At 35.5% G+C, this 21,582-nt stretch overlaps 1 protein-coding gene across 2 annotated transcripts in view; it reads right to left on the bottom strand.

Moving 5' to 3' along the window:
- Nucleotides 1-1,096: 1,096 nt before the first annotated feature.
- The window catches only part of SCYL2 (SCY1 like pseudokinase 2), a 34,071-nt gene continuing 13,585 nt past the window's right edge, over nt 1,097-21,582 (bottom strand). The window contains exons 4-18 of one of the 2 annotated variants that reach the window (XM_075708253.1): nt 21,325-21,474; nt 20,494-20,715; nt 19,499-19,615; nt 17,134-17,259; nt 15,510-15,686; nt 11,920-11,931; nt 11,664-11,786; nt 10,246-10,359; nt 9,665-9,797; nt 7,178-7,296; nt 6,424-6,524; nt 5,598-5,664; nt 5,390-5,479; nt 4,161-4,280; nt 1,097-3,580 (exon numbers count right to left, since the gene is read on the bottom strand). In XM_075708253.1, coding sequence (XP_075564368.1) covers nt 2,930-3,580; nt 4,161-4,280; nt 5,390-5,479; nt 5,598-5,664; nt 6,424-6,524; nt 7,178-7,296; nt 9,665-9,797; nt 10,246-10,359; nt 11,664-11,786; nt 11,920-11,931; nt 15,510-15,686; nt 17,134-17,259; nt 19,499-19,615; nt 20,494-20,715; nt 21,325-21,474 — 2,322 coding nt within the window. In that variant the 3' untranslated portion in view covers nt 1,097-2,929. The remainder of the gene's footprint in view (nt 3,581-4,160; nt 4,281-5,389; nt 5,480-5,597; nt 5,665-6,423; nt 6,525-7,177; nt 7,297-9,664; nt 9,798-10,245; nt 10,360-11,663; nt 11,787-11,919; nt 11,932-15,509; nt 15,687-17,133; nt 17,260-19,498; nt 19,616-20,493; nt 20,716-21,324; nt 21,475-21,582) is intronic. The other variant, XM_009493368.2, reaches the window with a different exon arrangement.

Raw genomic sequence — 21,582 nt, 5'->3', positions numbered from 1 at the left:
CCTCGAATTCCCACATTTTGTAACGTTGTTCCTTCCTCCTACTCCTTCCCAAACAACGACTTGGATGTGAAGTACAACTGTTGCTCTCTAACAATGGCATTCACTCTGGCCACAACATGAGTCTTCCAGCCTCTTGCAGGGCCTCAGAATGACGACTTGTAAGTGGAGAGATCAAGCAGACAAGTCTTCCCAAAGAAAAACTATTGTAGCAGGAGACTACAAGTGGCACGTGGCCTTCGTGACTTACCTCTTGCAACTCCTCTCTCCTTTAAGTTAAGAAGAAATAATCAGAGAACTTCCCACACACCTAGTTTCCTGACACACTAAGCAGGAAACATCTACAAGGAAAAGGGATTTGACCTTCTGATTTTAACTGAAGTTACTTTTTCTTTTTTACTTTTAAATAACTGGAAAATTTTGTTATAACTTTCATAAGCACCCTTTTCAGTTTTCTTTGTTGTTACTCTTCTACTCTGGTCGTTCTGAAAATTGTAGCAAACAAGAAATGTTCTCAAATGTAAGTAGAAAAAAAAAATCATATTACTTGATCCAGATAAAGATCTTATTCCATTACATTACCACTGCATAGAAGAGCCTCTCTTAATTTGAACTTGTAGGATTTTTTTTTTAATTTGTTCTTACAAATTAGATTATATTCTCAGATAGCCTACGCCAAAAGCATATACCTCAAACCCCACAGTTCAGAAGGTCTAGCGTATAAAATTTGATCAATTTTTTCAGTTAATTTCCCCTCCAGCAGGTTAAATTAAAATCCAGTTCTGAAAAGCCCCTAGCCCAGGGGGATCAGGGACTGAAACCCCAGATCAGAACACTGACATTTAAGACTGCCTTTACAATGGATGTATTAATTTAATACATTATAGAGTCCTAAGAGATGTTATTTTTAATATAAACTTATTTTCCAAATAATTTAGAGGAATACAGATTCAAGTAATTCTTCAAAGGCTTGCCTAAGTTATCCTAACAAAATGTAGCTTTCAAAAGTTGACATAAAAGAAGACATTAGTGTGACTCAGAGTATAGAGTACTAGCAACCATAAATGAACGTAAATAGTTTAACAGTTCTAGTATTGTCTTAAGTTTACACAGATCTCTTAACATAACCTACAATGTTTACCATGAATATTAACAGAACATAAGCATCACAATATGTTAGGTATTGTTTTCTAAACCACAATTTCACTGGTCCCAGGTATTTTAAAGTAATAGGACTAAGGCAGCAGCTATAATACATAAACAATTCTTTAAGAAATATGCTTAATACTATTACCGCTTAGAACCGTGGAAATATAACAAAATACAAGTCACATTTACAGCATAAGGCCCTTTGGTTTCTTAAGCAGCAAATGAAAGAACAATTTCTTCAGTGAAAGGCTTTGAAAAATAAAGCATGTAGGCTTTCCATAAAAAAGGTAACTAGTTCTTTCCTTCTCAAAATAGCCAGCTATAATCTTCAAAATATTATGTAAGAAAGCTCCTGAAATTCCTAGGAAAGAAAAAGTTAAAACCCAACAGTAGCATCTGACAGAACAGAGATTCTATCATGGGCAAGCTGAACATACACCTTCTGGGAAACAGAAGAAACTACTGTTTGGTTTTCTGGAGAGCTTTATTAAATTTGGAGCAATACAATAAAAAGGATCTGAAATACCTGTGTATTTACCATATATTCTAGAGCTTACAAATCTGTATTTGAGAACTCGCTTCATATTCATCTACCCTTCATAAGGACTTGAGTTAAAACAAAATTAAAATTGAATCGTTTATTCTAGTCAAGGCAATTTATGGCAGTCTGCTTTTTCACACAACCATGTGCAACTTTTATGAGGCAATCCTTTTCCGTCTTTGCAACGGACCCAAAATCTATGAAGTAATTCAAGACATTTCTGTGTAACTAAACAGAGTGTGTTTAGTTACACAGACCGGCTTAGTTACACAGTTTGGGCAGTCAACATTTACAGAGAACATTCTTTTTAGGAGGTTCCATAACTACTAGCATTCTTTTTTCACACCAGTTAGAAGCAGTATCAAATTAGCCGAAACATTGGAATATATAATAAATGTGATCATGTCACCGCATGTATTTTAAAATCCTGCTTAAGTGGTATGTTGCTTTTGCTATGTGGCTGGTAACAAGGCATTATAAAACAGGTTGTAAACCAGCATGACCATTGGAGCAGTGTTCTTACTCTGTCCCAAGCTTGCATAAAATTTTAAAACAAGTTCTTATGCCTCCTGAATCTTCTTGTAGTTTACTACCACATTAATTTTAACTATCTTGTAAGAGAAGAAATACAAAATATTTTCTCTTCTTAGCCTCTTACACAGTTACTGGTTAGACATCTTTCTATGTAACATGGCTAACAAAACTTTTTGAGGCAGCGTAAGAATTTACTTTTTGCAAACTGTCATATGGCAAAAATGACAGTTTGTGCCAAATTCAGGCAACACAAATCATCAATAACAATTTAGCAGACACTGAAAGGACTGAGCTGCAGGATTGCACTTACTAGTGTTATTATCCCCTAAGCATTTTTTTTTTTTTGTTGAATTTAAGGAAAAAAATTCTGTAGGAAATTTCATAAGAGTTGATTGAGTGCACTTCTGAATAATTTTGAAATACTTAGCTGCTTCTTTTTCGATTGAATATATGCATCCTACCTTCAGTGCTCTGATGTTCGGTAAAGAGACAGGAAATCTTAGGCATGTAAGATGACTTTGCACTTATGCAATTTCACTGCAGTACCAGGTGAATACAAAATCAAGCCTTTTTTCTAGTGCAAAAGTCTTTACTTTGCTGGGTTGAAAGTTTCCCCAAGTCATGCTTTTACTAATCCAAAGAAAGATGTTAATCAGCTTACCCATGATCCAAATTTCATCAATCTTTGAAAGAAGAAAACAAAACGTTTTACCCAAAAAGATCTTTTAAGTCATTACTAGCTGAGCTGCTGTTTGTCATTGTGTTTGCTGGTTGTGCAAAGTTCTGAGGAGCAAAGAAAGGATTACCCTGTATACCAAAGCCAGTCTGTCCCATCATGTTCATCTGAGGTCCCAACACTGAACCGCTCGCACCTGGGGAACCTTGCGGGGGTACAAACTGATTAACCCACTGGCTTGATTTCTGTTGAGCCAACTGCTTCATACTAACTTTGGGTTTCTGAGGACCAAAAAGATTATCTAAAGCAGACATATCTGGGGGTCTGTTTTGTTGTGTCAGTGGAGAGATTGAAGATGCAGCATTCATAGGACTGTAATTTGGCATATTGGCAGTCGGTACAATGTTCATCTTGGTTGTTGCTGTTGCACTTGGACCACTGAAGAAATTCTGAGTGGTGGGACCAGGTCCCATACTGAATCCAGCAGTCTGAAAACCCATATTAGTATTTAGTCCATTTGTTATATTTCTCTTTGTGTTGTCAATAGGTGATGAAAATCCCATTCCAACACCCATAGAAGGGACAGAAGAGAAGCTGTTTGAAGATGCAACTTTAGCTTTGTTGATAGAATGGCTAGTCAAAGATGACATATTATCTATCAAGGTATCTGTCAAGTCTTTTGTCTGCAAAATACATAAAATGCAGTTAAATGCTTTTCCTGTACAAACACTCTAGCAACAGTCTTTATCATTGCTCCTGCAGAAGTGGCATTCATTTTTCAGAAATTAGAATTTGCTGCATACAATTGGGCATGAAATGTAATTATACACAACAGCAATTAGGTTATTTTTGTTCTTTGCTACTTAGAACTAATTGTTATGCAGCTTTAATTTGACAACTAAGACTACACACAAAGTACCACTATGACATTTGCTTACATGCCCCATTCCTATCCCCAAGCCTGTAGTTAATAAACTCTTCAGAGCAAAACCTTTTTTAACATGTGCTTTTTCCTTATCTAGAACAAGGGGTTTCCAATAATTATTCCTTTGGAAACTCCTGCAACTTAAAAAGTGGGAAATATCGTTAATGATGCAAATGGAAGGCAGATTAAAATTTTAGTTTTTCTCAGCTTTGCCACTGTACTACCAGTGAACACAAAGGTGACTCACAGGAGAAAAAAATGCTAAGTGCATACAGCACTTGAAAGGAAAAAGCATCACAGCTCCAATGGGAACAGTGCAGTAGCTTGTTCTTTCTCACCTGCTTCACTGGAGGTGTTATTGCAGTTGCTTGTGGCTTAAGAGGTTGCTGGCTTTTCAGTTTCTGTGCCTGTTCTTGTTCTTTAGCTAACCTTTGCTTCTCTTCAAGTGTAAGTGATGCCTTTAAAAGGGAAAGTACTGACACTGAGTTGCATGGAATGGTTATTCTTACACTGATATTTTTATTTCATAAATAGCACTGTCATTTCAATATGTGGTAGAGCAATACATATTACTTATACAAAAGAGAAAATGGATAAACACAAAATCTATTATAATATTTATCATATTGCTAAAAACTACTTAAAGCAAATAAATACGATATTAAAAGGTAGCATAAAGAGAAATTCGAGCAGATCTCAAATAAAGAGGTATCACAACAAAACCATTTTAGCTTTGTCTTCTTAATGTTGGGCATAAGAAAAAGCGTTCTTCACAGTTTTTGTTTTCATATGGTTACCAGCTGGCACTTGATATAGAACTGCAGCTGACCATGGAGTTGGAAAGGGAATTTTATTTTGAGATTGCTTAAGAGGCTTTTCAGGATTTTAAACTCTACTTTTGTCAATGATGAAGGATAAAATCATAAAATCATTCCCCCTTAGCCCAAAATTAGTGAGATGGTTCAAATAACTAGAAATGAAAATGATAAAATGTACAGATTCTGGGGACCCATATACATAACTAATAGCATGAAAAGAATTTTGCAATAGTTTAGGCTTATGTTTAATATTCTATGTCATGCCATGCTTTTTCCTTGCTTTTTGTATTTATCCCCATACTGACTGTTCATTTTCACTTAACTTTGAATTGTACAGTAAATGTTAGTCTCTGCCACTACATGAAATTCTACATTTCATCTTCATCTGTTTGTAATTTTATCATAAGCTGCCTATTTTGATTTTCCTATCTAAATCCACTGCTGAAGTTTCAGTTTCACTGAATAATTGAGGAGAAAGAAAATGACCAAAAATTTATAATCCTAATTTGCTGCCTACTTCATACAAAGCTATTTTCAAGGAAAGGCTTTCCCAGAAATTCAAGGATATGATTTGAACATTTTTCAGTGGATCTTCACATGTCACTATGTATGGTGCTGTGCTATATAAAAGCAATTAGTTTTTCTTTTAAAGCTTTAAATAAATATTTACACATACTCTTTATGCAACCATATCAATCTTGTATTAGACAGATGGATGTAACAAGATTTCAAAACAAAGTAAAACACACCTTTTTCTGTTTTGATGACATCTCATTCTCTTTACTATCTGATCCACTGGTTAGAAGGTCAGTTCCACTAGTATTAAATACCTTGTCAATCTGTTGAAGTTCAAAGAAATAAAACTTAGTTATTTGAAATACTGTAATTTAAGGTAACATAAATATTGACTAAGTAATTTTAAATTTCTAAGTAACTCAATAAAATATTGTCACTTACCTGATTACTTGTACTACTAGATCTTGCCTCTTCAGACACACTCATTTGGTTAGCTATATCCAAAGATCTACAAAGTGCAAAGTATACATATTACAAAAAGACAACTTCACAGTCACATCCACAACACTAATTCAGCAATGCAGATTATTCTTCTGCATTTAAACAATACAAAAAAATTGTTTTATGAGAGCACTGCCATTTTTATAGCATGCCTGTAGGAGACTGGAAAATGTTAATATTCTAAATTGTAAAGGTTTCCTAATGATCATTTCACATGGTCTTAGTTCCTCCTTTTGAACAGGGTGACACAGACTTTGGGTAGCCCAAGTTAATTTGACTCAGAAATCTCACCTTGTATCAGACTCCATACAATAGCTCTACATATCTTCAAGTATCACTGCCTTCTAGAAGGCTGCAATGTTTATGTTTCTCCAGTATGGTTTATGTTCTCAAAAACTACAGAAAAGCAACTTAGCATATAGAAGCAAGACATAAATTGTACTAGTGGAGCTCAGTATGAACTTTTACATTTAATGAATTAATTTAAAATTATTGACTCAAAATAATAAACTGTGACTGAACTGTATAAAAGTAAAGGATTTTACTCTATAAAACCATTGACATCACAATATTATTATCATTCTAGGACTAATAAATCTTTGCTGCCAACTATGCTTATTTGAGGTAATTCTCAACTACTGAAGTAAGAATTACCTAGATTTTTTATTGCTATGGCTAGATTTTTCTCACATTTGCTAAAAAATTAACTGAAATTTATCTCCACTCACTTTTTCTTTCTCTAGTATACACGTAAATAAACACTTACTTCTGTTGCTCTTGCATGACATGAAGTTGCTCAAGTTTTGTTTTATGCTCTGCCTCCAATCTATTAAGCATATCTTTTATAACACAAATAAAAGAATTGAACTGTAAAAGAAATATACAAGAAGTTTGGATTTTGCAGTGATAGAATTCAGACATGTATAATTTAAAAGGTAGTATCTCATAAAACTTACAATACACAATGTCAGATAAACTGCAGATTTTTAAATAATTTATAATCCAGCTTCACTATCTTCCACTAGATACCCAACTACAAGCAGAGTGTATACTGAAACAGTGAAAAATATGTATCACTAAAAAAAAAAAAGTGGGGTGACCCAGACAAAAAAACCCACAGACGAATATTACCAGATTAATTTTCAAAAAAAATTCCTATAATTGCACTGCTACATTATCGGCAACATTTACAAACAAGAGCAAGGGAAGAAACATTAAGATTGTACTTTAGCTTTTAATTTGAATTGTAATTATGTTAGTAGCTAACTGCTTTTGCAGGATATTTGGAAGGTGTTAGTATTAATTTTGAAATTTTATACTAGATCAGTTAAATCCAAGGAAAAATAACAAGCTTTAAACATGCAAATAAAGTAATACTGGAAGGTTTTTTTTGGTTTGTTTGTTTGCTTTTACAACAGACATAGGCATAGAGTACTGTACAAATTCTTCTCTGACAACAGTTTAAATCTATTCTCTACCAATTCATCAAGTAAAAGCATGCAACATAGTCATGTTCCTACCTGATTGAGATTAAGATTGTTCTCAATACTAAGAGGAATCAGATGAGGCAATACTCTTCCTGCAAGCTGTTCTTTGGTAATTCCCAACTTCTTATGAGTAAATGTACATTTGTAAATACCTGACATACAACATCAAAATAGCAGAAATTGTTAAGTTTAGTAAACAATGTGAACAAAGTAGCACCCTCTATATGTATCGATCATCTGAACATACATCGGCTCTGTGTGCAAGCAGGGACAAACATGACCAACAGAATCAGAAAAGCTAAGTACTCATCCACAACACAAACATATTATAACAAGAGGCTTTGCTGAAGTTTAGAACAAGAGGAGGTCCAAAGTAATACTCTGCAGCTTTGAAACCTAATATTAGGCAATGTATTGTCCTGGTCAATTATCTGGGTATATGCATCTTTGAACAGATCACGAGCAGCTGGGTTAGCACAAATGGACAAACTGCCACTGAGAAACTGAGCTGCGTTAACTAAGGGTATGTTCTCTCCTAGTGCCTAGGAGTAGAGTAACTATCACACTGTTCTCTGATTGCATTTTACAAAGATTCTTACCTAAATGTTTGGGGCTGTGTTACACATAGGATCAGAAATCAGGCATAGTCTTTATCTGTTCTAAAGTCACTGAAAAAAGAATACTGGCAGGCATGAGGGATCCAATGTTAAGCCTACAAGTTCTACAGTGTTTCTGACAGGAAGATTCCTCCACTTAAATAGTCCACCTCTGGTGGCAAACACTGAACATACTAGCATAAAAGCAGCAGTAGCTTTCCTCACTTTCTATGGTTAGTATTAGAACAGAGCTGTCAGCTGGCCAAAGAAGATATTACACACAAGATGGAAGGTCTTATGATTCCAGAAAAAAGGAGAGACCAAGTATGTAAAATTGATTTCAGCCCATCATTTCCAAACTAGGGTTCACTTATCCACTGTATCCAGGTAGAATTCAGGAGTAATACAACTTAAGTAAAAGATACGCTGTCCCTCACTCTCAGACAGCAAATACAAGTCAAAGCTGCAAGGATTAAAGGAAACAGGCAGCTTTAAATTAGTACTTGCTAATTTTGAGCAAATCAAAATAATGCTACCATCTGTTCTGGTTTCAGCTAGGATAGAGTTAATTTTCTTACTAGTACCTGGCATAGTGATGTGTTTTGGATTTAGTATGAGAAGAATGCTGATAACACACTGATGTTTTGTTGTTGCTAAGTACTGCTTATGCTAGTCAAGGACTTTTCAGCTTCCCATGCTCTGCCAGGTGCACAAGAAGCTGGGAGGGGGCACAGCCAGGGTAGTTGATCCAAACTGGCCAAAGGGCTATTCCATACCATATGACATCATGCTCAGTATACAAACTGGTGGGGGGGGGAGTTGGCTGGGGAGCAGTGATTGCTGCTCGGGGATGGGCTAGGCATTGGTCAGCAGGTGGTGAGTGTTTGCATTGTGCATCACTTGTTTTGTATATTCTTTTATCATTATTATTAGTATTATTACTTTCTCTTCCTCTGCTGTCCTATTAAACTGCCTTCATCTTAACCCACGGGTTTTCCTTTTTTAATTCTCTCCCCCATCCCACCGGGGGCGCGGGGGAGTGTGAGCGAGTGGCTGTGTGGTGCTTAGTTGCTGACTGAGTAAACCACGACACCAACACATATTATCACATTGTTTAATCAGGGCTACTGCTGGTACAGCTCAGCTTGTTACAAATGGTCTTCTGTCTACTACTTTGTTGTCAGTAAGAGAAATGGTCACTATCTTCCAGACTTGGCCACGCAGTCACACCTCTTTCTTGGCGCTGACTCTGGTCATCTGGTCTCCTTGGGCCCATTCAAGTTGTTAAAATCACGCATCCTGAGTTAGGCAAGCACCAGAGTGTCACTAGGAAAGCACAAGTGGGAGCGAGGCCTCCCATTCCAGAAGTAACAAGCCGTTAGGGTTTGTTAGCTGTTTTGTGAAACCTCACCCAGACTATGCTCCATCTCAGTGCAAAGGCAGCCATGTTTGCTTAAATGTCCAACAAAATGAGTCTAACAAAACCTGCAGTGAAGAGCTGTAGATTTGTGGACAATTATTTATAGCACCTGACATGCAAGACTGGTAAGAGAAGGCAACAGCAACATCTTAAAAGCTCCAGCAAGGTGCTCAGAATCTGAAAGAAGACAAATCATACACTCTTCTGAGGAAAACAGCCTTTCTGGCTGTGTGGACCATACAGCCTGTGAAAGCATTACAGCTCAAGAACTGCACTGAGTACTCAGAACTGCATTGGGCCTTGAAAACTACAAATATATGTGCCAGTGTTCAGGAGTACCAGCAATACATAGGTAACTGAACAGAAGCATACTTAGGAACCATAAACAGAAGTTTTTAATAGTCATTTTAGCGATACACTATGTAAACATTACCAATGATAATAAGAAAGCTTTCAGATTTACAACAAAGCACAAAAGAGGAGAAAGTTGAAAGTATTAATTACCTAAAATGCCCATTAGCACTGCAGGTTCCTTGGACGGAATTTGTTGTAGAAAAGGTAAAATATCATCAAGCACAAACCATTTATCCAAGTACTCCAAAATCTTGCCCAAGCACACTAGTGAGTTTACCCGGACCTGTGAAGTATGATAAGAATTAAACAAACTCTTTACTGTATTTTTGCCTAAGAAAAAAAAAATCCTTACAAAACTCAGAAGAAAACAGGTGCTATTGAAACTACAACCTTCATATTTGAAAACTCAAGACAAGTTAAAAAAACCCTTTTGGTTCATGAAAGGAAAATACATATAGTTACTGCTCACAAAACCTTGGCCTTTCTGCAGGACAAACGCTGTTAACATATTATAGTGGAACACACTTCAGAATTTTTACAGTATTATTAACAAGATAAGTTGTTAACAACTTTAAAAATTGTTAGAGTAAAAAAGTAAAAAAAAAATCTCAACAAGAAATAAGAGCACATTGGTGGGCTTCTCTTTAAAGACACAACAGCAGAAAAGCCAAAGTAATTAAAGGCAACAACATTTTCTGAGGACTGAGAAAAAAAAGTATTACAATACTTACAGCAAGAGAAGAAGTTTGCAAGCATGCATTTTTAATTCTTGGAATTAATGAATTTTTCATTGATGGGTAATCTATTAAATTGGCAAACGTGGGAATTATGTTTAGGCAAAGCTCCTATAAAAAAAAGTTCTGCATAAGTTTAAAAAGAAACATGCATGTTTATTATAAAATTAATACTGATATTACTCAAGATCAAAATTAGTTTAAAATGTCTTCTTAAGCTTTCCTTTTAAGGAAATATGTAAGGAAATACCACGTTCAACTAAGCTGACCTTAATCTATCAGATTCACTTAAAAATAGCTAGAATAATAAAGCATCATGATATGTACATAGAACCTTGGAAAATGGATTTCAAAAAGAGTATACATAAATTTATAATAAAATATTTGGATAGCAAGAATATCTTTCATTTTCACAAAACACCTTTATATAAAACCCAACTTTTATTACATCAAACTGTAACATTTTCCTACATAAGTCAAGCAAATCTGAATGAGTATTATCAACAACACTGCAGCAGCACAATGATAGGCTTAAAGATAAAAGAGCATATCAAGATAAAACATACTTAAGCAACAGAGAAAAAAAAATACATGATCTCAGCCCAATCTCAAAAACTAAGACACAGCAATATTAAATACATGTTGCAAGTAAATACCTAAGTAACCAAACTACGGATGCAGGAAAAAAACTCACGCCAGGTATTTAGAAACAAAAACCTTTCTCCATAATATTGCAAAGCGTTTGGAAAGGTAAGTCACACCTGGTTATCCAAATCCTTCTTTAAGAAATATTTTGTTTGTTTATCTCCCCCTCCCACCCCTGAATGCCTTTGGGTAACTGGAAGTTAACTCCAGTAGAAGAATGATTTAAAAAACAAAGAAGAACCTTAGAAAGGTAGAGAAAGCATAAAGAGAAAAAATAAAATATGGATACATAAAAATGCCACCAGAAGGTGTATTAATATAATATTACAGCAAGTCAGGTCTTCCAAGGTAACTGTTAGCACACATGTTCTTACCAGCAGGACCCCAGAATAAGCCACCTCTCATTGACTGGTAAGAGCATGCATGCCTGCGTAGTTTCTGCTGCACAGGCAATGTAGTATAAATGCACATCCTACTTTTTGCTATGGGGGCTAGTAAGAATTTAGGAAAAGAGCATTAGAACAACAGTCAAGTGGTTACTCCCTGGAAAATAAGGGAATTAAATTTTATTTTACTAAAACCAATTTTCTGTAAGAAAACATTAATCTCTTTCAACATTCAGGAATATTACACAGCTTTATAATTTTTTTTTTCAAGTAAACAAACGCAAGTATACAAAAATACGTATATGCAAGTATACAAAAAGTTGGCACATCAGCTTAAAGAAAAGAGAAAAATATTGTTTTAAATAAAGACTGCAATTTCTATACCTGGATCTGGATTGAAGGTGCTTCCAGGGCTCTATAAACCATTGGTAGAACGCTGTTCTTTATTTCATCTGGTGGAGTTTTGGTTAGAAGCAGGTCCATTTTTTGCAGGAAGATCAACAAGATCTATTAGAAGAAGGACAATTCAGATGCCGAAAGTTTTAATTCCAGAAACATACACTTACAATTTAAAGTGTGTTGTATCAAATCATAAAAACATAAAAAGTTTTCTTGTAATTCAGTAAATGTGACCACTTACCATGTTGCTTGCCTGAAGGCATGGAAGACAAAAAGCACTTTGACATATTATTGCATTTTAAAAACAGCAAATACAAATCAAACAAAATATGCCTGTTCTAGACTAATCCTTCTGAAACAAGAAGTCCTAATGGCTAAGGAAGGAGTTGTTGTTTCTATTTAAAACATGGTCTTTTGTTAAAATCCACCCACAGAAAATCTTTATACACACATCACTGCTGAAAAAGCAAAACTTTCAAAAAACTATGGCTCAAATGCTGTCCTCAAAGCACTTTAGCACAACTCCACATATAAAAGCTGTATTCCATCTGTATCTAGAATCAAAGTAGGAACACAGTGAAAACAGTATTACAGCTACTATATGGACATAAAATACCTTTATTCTATTTCACATGGAAATTGTGTATCATAAAATGAAAAATCGCAAACAAAAAAAATCCACCTCACGTTAAGCACATTTACATAGCGGGATTCACTTTGCTTAGGCTTAGCCATCTGAAAGTTAGCTACTATTCTAAGTTACTCATCCAGGCTCAGTCTCTAATACAGAGAGCTACGTAACTCATAAGACTCGTGTCTCACCTCAGATAGGTGAGACAACTTGCTACAATTGACATTGACTATCCATTGATATCTAGACTCCTTTTAGAAAACAGATTAGACTAGATGGATAAACTGCGGTGAATGGTATCACGTTAATAATAAAAAGCCAAGTATTTCATAGGAGGAAAAGATTTCAACTTTTAAGTCTAAAAATTTGTAGCAATCAGTGCTTCTATGTCAAATAAACAGAAGCATCAGAGTGTAGAAATACAAGTGTACCAAGACCACATGACAAGTTTTCCCCTTTCATTTGCCTTCTTTTACATGAAAGAAAAAGAAATTCTTTTAAACTGCAGCTAATGTGTGTTTTCTTATTGTATAATTATAACTACCTAAACTGTACACATACACACACAAACCCATTAATTCACTCCATGAATATTGATTCTGATGCAACATCCCCAAATTTGGGAGAATTAGGGTGAGATGGACCAGATCAGTTTTACAGTTATTATTCTTGAATAAAGAATTTTTATTTGTCCTAAACTTGGCTTTTTGAAACCTACATGCGCTCATAACACTGTTGTTCTCCTGTCTAGCAACCCTGTAATACTATGGCATGATAGTTTCTATGTTAGTTAAATGTATACTTTTGGAGAAGGACCATTTGTTTTTGCAAATTTGAAAAGGACATGAATGAAACCTGTTATTTAACAACTAGAAAAGCTCCTCTAAAATAAAAAGATGTTTGAACATATAACAGACTGCTTTTAAATTAAACATTGTTCTATATAGTCATTTAGATTTCACAGAAGCAGTTCAGCTGTTTTCCACTGGCTGTCAATGCTTTTCAACTAAGATAACATAAAGCTGAATCGTTTTTGCTCTCTCTCTCTACCCGTCTTTAACTAGAATGTAGTTCATGCTGTTCCAATGAACACCTTTTATTTTTAGCTTTCCGGGGTCATATTTGACACTTCTTATCTATTTAAGTAGAAACTAAGATGTTACAGTCACAGATTCACACACACCATATAATAAGCAAGCAGCAGCAGTTGCACTCTAAACAATAGTGCTAAAGATGTGCTTCATTCATTGATACAGAGCCCAATACTTGTCAGGGTACATTTTAGTGTACTGAATTAGAATATGAATTTACAGCACATCATATGCTAACTCTCCATGGATTACCCTAGATATAAATTAAGGGTTTGTCTACACTGGGAAGCTATGTCAGAGTAAGCTAGGATGTTAATTTACAGCACACCTGTTACTCCAAGAGCACGATATGAATGAGTAGTTTAACTGAATATTCCATTTTCATATTCCCTCATACAAAGATATTGTGAACACTGGATAACAATTTCTTCACACTGAATTACAGCAGCTTCACTATGATCCATTCAGTTCCTAACTCAGGTACCCTATGAAAGCCAAGCAACAGGCCCCTCATACAATTCTAAAACATCTTGAGAGAGCATTTGGAAGAAACACTGGCACTCCCTATCCGCCCCTCTCTATGAGTTACAAACTCACAAGAACTGGATGCTTTTGCCTTGCACAAAGACAGTCAGACCTGGAATTCTGTCCTCTGGCACTCTGAATCCTTATTTTTTTTCGTGAATTCCTGGTATATTAACTTTGAAAACCTGTCCTAGATCATTTAAACTTTGCCATACTAGAAAGGCAACAGAAATAATAGTGGAATAAACCATCTACTACTTTGTGTGCATTAAAAATGTCAACATAAGAATTTAATATATAGTATCTAGAAAGCTACAGAAAAACTTTGCAAAGCTCGCTCTTTATGAGCTGACCCCAAGTCTGTATTTTGCTTCCCTCATTTCTCAAGAAATAAAACAGCTTTTGTGCCCATTATGCTCAGATACAACTTTTGAGACAAACTTTTTGCAGTGAGGATTGTCTCACAAATCTGATGTTAAAGGTAGCAAAACACAATGTTACCTTTTAGGATGAAACAGCACAAATAAGACGTTCACGGGCTTTCGGTCGGTTAGACGTTTTGATTTTTTCAAGACAACAACAAAGCTAACATAGAGCCTCAGTGTACCAAAAGTAAACAGCATTAAGTAGTTCTAATTTTTGGAGGTATTCTTATTTACACAATTGCCCCCTTTCTCCCCTCCCCAGTATAAATGAGAGTTCTCTGATCCGGTTTTCTGAAACCTGGAAATAAAACACCTAGTTGTTCATTCCTACATTTATCTTGTCCCTTAAGTGCTCTGCAGAGAAATAATAGCATCCAGCAGTAAAACAAGGTGAGCTAGAAGGAACACATAGCTGCCTTTTATCTGCGGAGGCACAATGCCTAAACTAGTGACAATTCTCAGGAATCATCATGCACATGGTGTTGACAAAAGCATGCAAATGTTTTGTTCCTTTACAATAATGATAATGTCTTACTACTTTTATGCATGTAAACAACAGAAAAAAAATGTATTTTACTTACATAATACATTTGTCAAATAAAATGAAACAAATTTCACAAATTTGTGCACAGCCCGCAAATAAAAACTATTTTGTTATCATCAATAAACAGCACTTTTAAGAGAGTGTCAAAGTTGCAACTTTTCCACCCCATGATCCCAGTGTCAGCAATCTGGATACGAGGAAAAAAAGAATAAAATCGTAAGATCAGCTACTAGTAGAGTAAGTGCAAATATTGTCCTGCACAGCCCTGCTCAGATTGGCTATATAAGAAATAAAATGCTTACAAATATACCTTCTACAACCAACCAAAACCAAGAATTGAGTGGTAAATTAAATGTTTCCTTTTTTGCTAATCTGATTTCATCTATAAATGCAAATATGCCCTCAGAAAACCCATCTAAAAAAGCAGGGGTAGAGGCTTTGTGAATTTCCTGGAAAAAATCTTGTTTCATATGAATCAAGACTGACTGCCTGGACAACTACAGAGCAGGCTGGGCAATCTGTGTGAAGCTGGAAAAGGGAAATAGAACAATTAGTCATTTTCCAGGGAAAAAAACACCAAAGAGAAAAACTGTAATCTGAACAATATTAACATACCTGGATTGGTTCTTGCTGCTTAAAAACAGGACCAAGATCAGGCAGAATGAGCCTGATGTATTCTTCTTTGGTGCATTCCTCAGCAATTAGGAGAACGTTAGGCAAGACAAAGGGTACCATATCAGGATTCACAAATTCAGAAGTCAAGCAAGGCAAAATTCGCTGAATTATAACACGCTAGAAGAAAAAAAAAAAGCATGCATCACATTGTACTGCATTGCAGTGTTACTACTGTACCAGCTCAACAGCTTTCGTATTAACCTGATATTTCAAAAAAGCAGACAATTTTCAGTTTTGAACTCTTGTTTTCACAGTATACTCTAGCTAATTTACACTGTGCTACTTTTCTCTGCACTCAAAACATAACTGGAGGCAATAACAACTGTGAAGGTCAACAAAAAGCAACTAACTGTACAGAAAATAGAACATTCAGCCACATACATGCATTATGAAAATCTTACTCGATACGCTTTCTTTAAAAAGACCCTTAAAAAAGGCCTATCACCCCCCCAAAATAAGCAGTTTTTCAGTACCCCATCACTCACTGAACAAACACATAATCCTACTATACCTCCCTGTAAAACTCCAGGTACATTCCCTAAATGAGATTCTGCTGACAAAACAGGTATTTACACTGTGGATGTCTGTTGTAGAGTTAGACATCCTTAAATGCTTTTAAAGTCAATAAAGAGAAATACACAGTTCAAGGGCACAGCCCCTTCCCTCATAAAATATACTTTCAAGACAGAAAAAAAACCATGAATGCCCTAAAGATGCGTAGGTCGGTCAGTGGCTGCCCAAAGTTAGGAGGAATACATACCATCTATTTGCAAATTCAAAGCATCAACAATTTCTGATCAGAGGAAAAAATTACTAAATTAAAGAGAGTATTGAACATGAAGTCTGAATTTTGCACTGTGTAGTTCAAAACAGAATTAAACACAAAGAAGTTTAATGCAACGCTTGAGAAGCTCAGCTATTCTATTATGTATTACACTAACACTATTTTTCTATCACATAAGCATTATGCCTTATATAAATTAAAGAATACCACAAAAGGAAAATTAGTCAGTCTAGACACAGTGTCTAACACTACACGGAAGAAATCTCTAATGACAGACATTTGCCTTTGAGGTTTCTGGGCACTTCTAGCACAAGAAAGCACTTAGTCTGTTGAGGGAAGGAAGCTCTGCATCGTTCAACATTAAGGTACTGCCTTGCCATGAAAAAACTTGAAGCAATCTTATTGGGAGAAAAGGTGGCAAGATGACTTCAAAGAGCTATGATAGTGTGTGGAAACAAAGGGAAAGCCTTGTAAACGGAGAGAAGACAACTCCCTTTCAAAGTGGGATGAACTACAATAGGACATGCAAATGATGGTTCCTTACACACACTGATAGCATAATGTGCCATTTTCTGTTTAAAGATTTATTGATAGCTGAGGAGTATTTCCACACCAATGATTTTCTAATCTCCCCTTCTTTCCTACTACTCTACTCTGACAGTCTCATGGCAGTCTATTATGGTACAATGCTCCATAAAGTCCATCATTCCAAGACTGAGAACGTTAATAGATGTTCACATATTTTTAAACTCACTATTTCAAGACATCATACAGACATACCTTAGGTAGTTTTGGCAGAACCTTTGGTAGCCCTTTAAAAAACTGTGATTTCTGAAGGTTATCCCTTTGAAATAATGAATCAAAATACTGAAGCGTCATTGCTCCTACATCATCGAAGAATGGTATCTAAAAATAAGATTAAAAGCTTGTGATCTGGAGGGAGACAACATTGACACTGTTACAAAGATTCCAAAATGTAATCATCTATTTACCTTTTCAATGCACTATAGTAAACCTTTACAATGACATGCCTGCAACTAACAATTAGAAAAGTACATTTTTACATACTAAGTAGTATAATATTCACTGATAAATGTTGATTATTAAGACGGAATTTTCCTAGCATTTTAAAGAAACCCATGCATGTTATATGTATCTCAGTTAACTCACTGTATATGAAGTAATGCTTTGTCTACAAAAAATGGAATGAAAAGTAAACACCTTGATTAAAAGTTCTTCTAGGAATAATTATGCTATTTAATATTACAACGAAGGATTACCTACTGGGCCATCCAGATCTGGCTACCTCCCCTGGAAACTTATAATGAATCAACAAGCATTTATATGCAATAAATGTGTAATTATATAAATTTCTCTCCAATGCCCAGACCCACTTGTAAATCCTGCCCACTTGAATTTCTTACATGATCTCCCATGTTTGCATGACTTCAGCAAAGAGGGCACAGGCCTTCTTAAGTACTGTGTAACAATGTATATACATAGACCAGGCTTATAAAGATGGCACCCACAAAATACCAGGGGGTTTCATCTATAGCCGTGGTGTATCATATTAATACTGATAGAGCTGCTTCATTGTTAATGAAAGACAAAAATGCATGATGATAACAAGATTTTTATATAAAAATCCATCCCCAAATATTCAGCTTTCAGTTAGCAGATGAATGAAAAGAGTAGAAGAGTCTCTATCCCAGACCTACAGAGACTGGAATGAAAACTTCTGCATTCAAAAACTTGCATGGGTAAGATTTCTCCTTCCTGCTAGCTCTCAGTTTTCAGGAGGGATATATCAAACCTCACAGGCTAGCAACAGTTGAAGACAAAACATGGTCTCTCACACTATTTAGACACTTTTTTTCAGTTGAAAAATTTGTGCAGAAAGGAAGGATATAAAAACATTTAAAGAAGCTCTGCTGTAAGGCCAAAAAGAGTAGGGCAATAAAGAAAAAAACGAATCAGAAAAGCAGACTGGAGTAGGGCAATACAGAAGAAAAGAATCTATCAGCAGAGAATTCAAGCTAGTCTGCACTGTGGACTTAAATTCTGTCTTCCAGATCACACACTAAAAATGTATGCGATCGTGGAATTCTACAAGGTTAACACAAACTAGTTAAAACCAGCAAGGTAAACTTGCCCATTGTCAGGCTCCATTTTAGTTCATGTCATGCTGACCATAACAAACTTCTTTTAGAACTAAAGTTCTAACATCTCTACCCTGCACTTCAGGCTGCAGTGCAGATGTGGTAAAAGAGACTTAACAACCATACTGTTTAACACAACCATTTACACATTTGTTTGCTGTAGTCCTTCAGACAAGTGAGTTAATACCTGAGTAATAATATTTGCCAATTTCCTCACTTCCCATCTTCCAGCATATATGTTGGCAGAACCATTACCTGTTCCCCCTCCCTTCTTCACTCACTATTTCTTCCCGCTGTTAAGACACTGATTTCTTTCTCTCCATACAATCTTTTTGTATTACAGGAAAAGAAGAAAATTGTTTAGCTAAGCAAATCTATAAGCAGGAACCTGAAAGGCTATCAGACATGACAAAATAGGGTATAAGGCAAAGGAAGAATCATGCTTTTAAGTTCTACTTTCAGACAGGAAAGTGGAGGAAGAGTTTGTCAAATTAAAACTTAAATTATCCTACTTGCAATTAATTTTTGCTTAATTATGGCACATAAGCTCCGAATATATTTTTAGCTATTCTTCTGCATATTTAAGAATACACCAAAAATCGTAAGCCAAAAGTTAATCCTTACATTTATTGCCCTTTATCATTTTATGGCTTTAAAATCCTTCCAATACAGTTTTAAAGACTGAATTGTATAAAAACATAGCATAGAAAATACTTCCAACTGTATTTGAAAGCAACAAAACAGTGTTGCATTGAATGTTTATTCTAAATTCTGTCTCAGCACCCACTTCTTCCATATTAATAAAGGTCAGCATAAGGACAACTTTTGGCATCAACTAACATCATTATTTCCAAAATAGTTAAAAATATTTAACATTTCAACTAAAATGATTATCAAGAAAAGACTTTAAAATAGCTCTATCGTTTCTACAAATCAAACACTATTTTCCCTCTTTCCTATGGCTACTGTATTTTCCATGAACTGACCTTAGTCATTTGATCTGCGTCTGGTCTGACTGCTGGAGCTACATTTAAGAGTAGCTTTACATGTTCACGCACCTCCTCTGGTATATTCTGAAGAGTACTGGAGCTTAAACGGCTCAGCTGCGTAAGTAATTTAAGCACATGCACCATGAAGTCAGCAAATCCTGCATATAACTATTTCCAATATACAACAGGACTATACTTTGTCCTCTTGATGCTTTCTCTACCCACACCTTTGATATCCCTCCCTTCTCCCCTTTTATAACCCATTTGCTTCTGATCCCTCATAGTCTTCTTTCTGTCTCCCAACAGCCTACCTGCTTCAGGTCACATTCCCCTACTTCCAGCTTCTCATTGTGTTCAGGTTACGGAGAACACAAACCCAGTATTTTTAAACACATACATGCTGTTATCTGAGGCGTTGCCTACACACATTAAAATACGGTACACACAGCTAAGGCAATGGGCGCCCAAAGAAGTTACGACAAAGGAAACTTGCATATGAACGTACATTATGCCAGCTGATCCAGGCAACTGTCTTCTGTTAATATTCATAGTCTATAAAGAATGTGAAATAGCTGAGAGCTAAGTGGATACCAATTGCAATGTCAAGTGATCTAATCACTCTAAACTCAGCCATCTTCAATGGTCCTCCATAAGTCCTTCACTGCCTCGTGTTTCACACTGTTCACCCCAACAGGTAAAGCACTTACTCCACAAGACCAGCATTCAACAGGTTTACAGAGAAATCAGGTGAAAAATGAAATTGTAGTTTATAAAGTTGGTATATGTAACCTTCTCTACACATATTTTTATTTCCCATATTTTGCTAGGATTCTTTTTTCTTGTTATAAAGATAGCATGCAAGGTAAGATACCATTATCAGATTGTTTATGTTGGTGCACCGGTATCGTATTCTAAATATTTAAATCCATTTTAAAACAGTAACTTTTCAAATATGAAAATCAATGAATCATAGTCACAAATAGAACAAGTACCTGATCCAGCTGTCTACTAAAGCTTTTATAAATATCCTGCTTGTTGACCTCAAAAATTGGTTTCCCTTTATTAAAAACTGCATACATAACAGCTCCTAGAGAGTACATATCACTGGCTGTCTCACAGCTCACAGAGAGAATATATTCTGGTGCCAGGTATTCAGGATTTGGAAGACACAAGGATGGCAAGTTTGGATCCCATTCCTTACAAGGGAACTTTGGCTACAAGAGAAGTAAAAGAAAATACGTTTATTAGGGATTTTTGAAGAATATTTTAAATAAGAAACTCAAGCAGCAAAAAATAATTAATCCACTCAAATTAAATTATGAATGAAACAGAAATGGAGTAAAGCAAAACTGTTAAGAACCTGTGCCTGTAACTTAAGAGTGATTAGCTGATGCAGTTAAGTCTGAATGTTAGAACTGGGAAGTGTAATGTAAAATCAAAGCACTGCTCTAAGAGGGAAACATGACCTATGATGGGAATTCATTTTAGGTAGCAACCAGGCACTGAGTGGATGCAACAGACTAAATTAGGTAGCTTTGCATGGCATCCAACATGCAGGTGAGCAGAAGTGGCACACGCTTCAGCCTCTGGTCTGAAACCATCACTAGTCTATTTTGACTCCACTGAGCCAACTCAGGCTCTTTTTCTGTGATGACCAAAGGCATCACTTCAATCCAGACCATATATTCAAACTGTCTGCCAATGAAATATAGAGGTGAATATTAAATAAATGATTCTGTACTGAAATGCAAGGTCATGAAACTGGTTTCAGACAAAAAATCTGAATTTGAAATTTAATGATGATAAATATAAAGATCTATTACCTCTTGTTCAGATGGATTTGTTGACTGGATACAAAAATCAAAGCCCATAATTTTCCATGCTCCACTCTTATTCAAAATTATATTTTCAGGAGTAATATTTCCATGGACCATTTTCACACTGCTATGCAAAAATGACAAGCCTTCAGAAACCTGTTAATAAAAGATTATTATTTCAGGTTACATATTTCCCCAAATATCCTGTAAGACACTTAAAAAATTCTGTTCCTGTGGTCACAGTTAAATAGGTAAGTTAACTAA

This window comes from Pelecanus crispus, chromosome 1 (assembly GCF_030463565.1).
Source record: "Pelecanus crispus isolate bPelCri1 chromosome 1, bPelCri1.pri, whole genome shotgun sequence".
Lineage (NCBI taxonomy): Eukaryota > Metazoa > Chordata > Aves > Pelecaniformes > Pelecanidae > Pelecanus > Pelecanus crispus.
The sequence above is the reverse complement of the archived record's forward strand: the minus strand, read 5'-3'. Positions and strand labels throughout refer to the sequence as shown.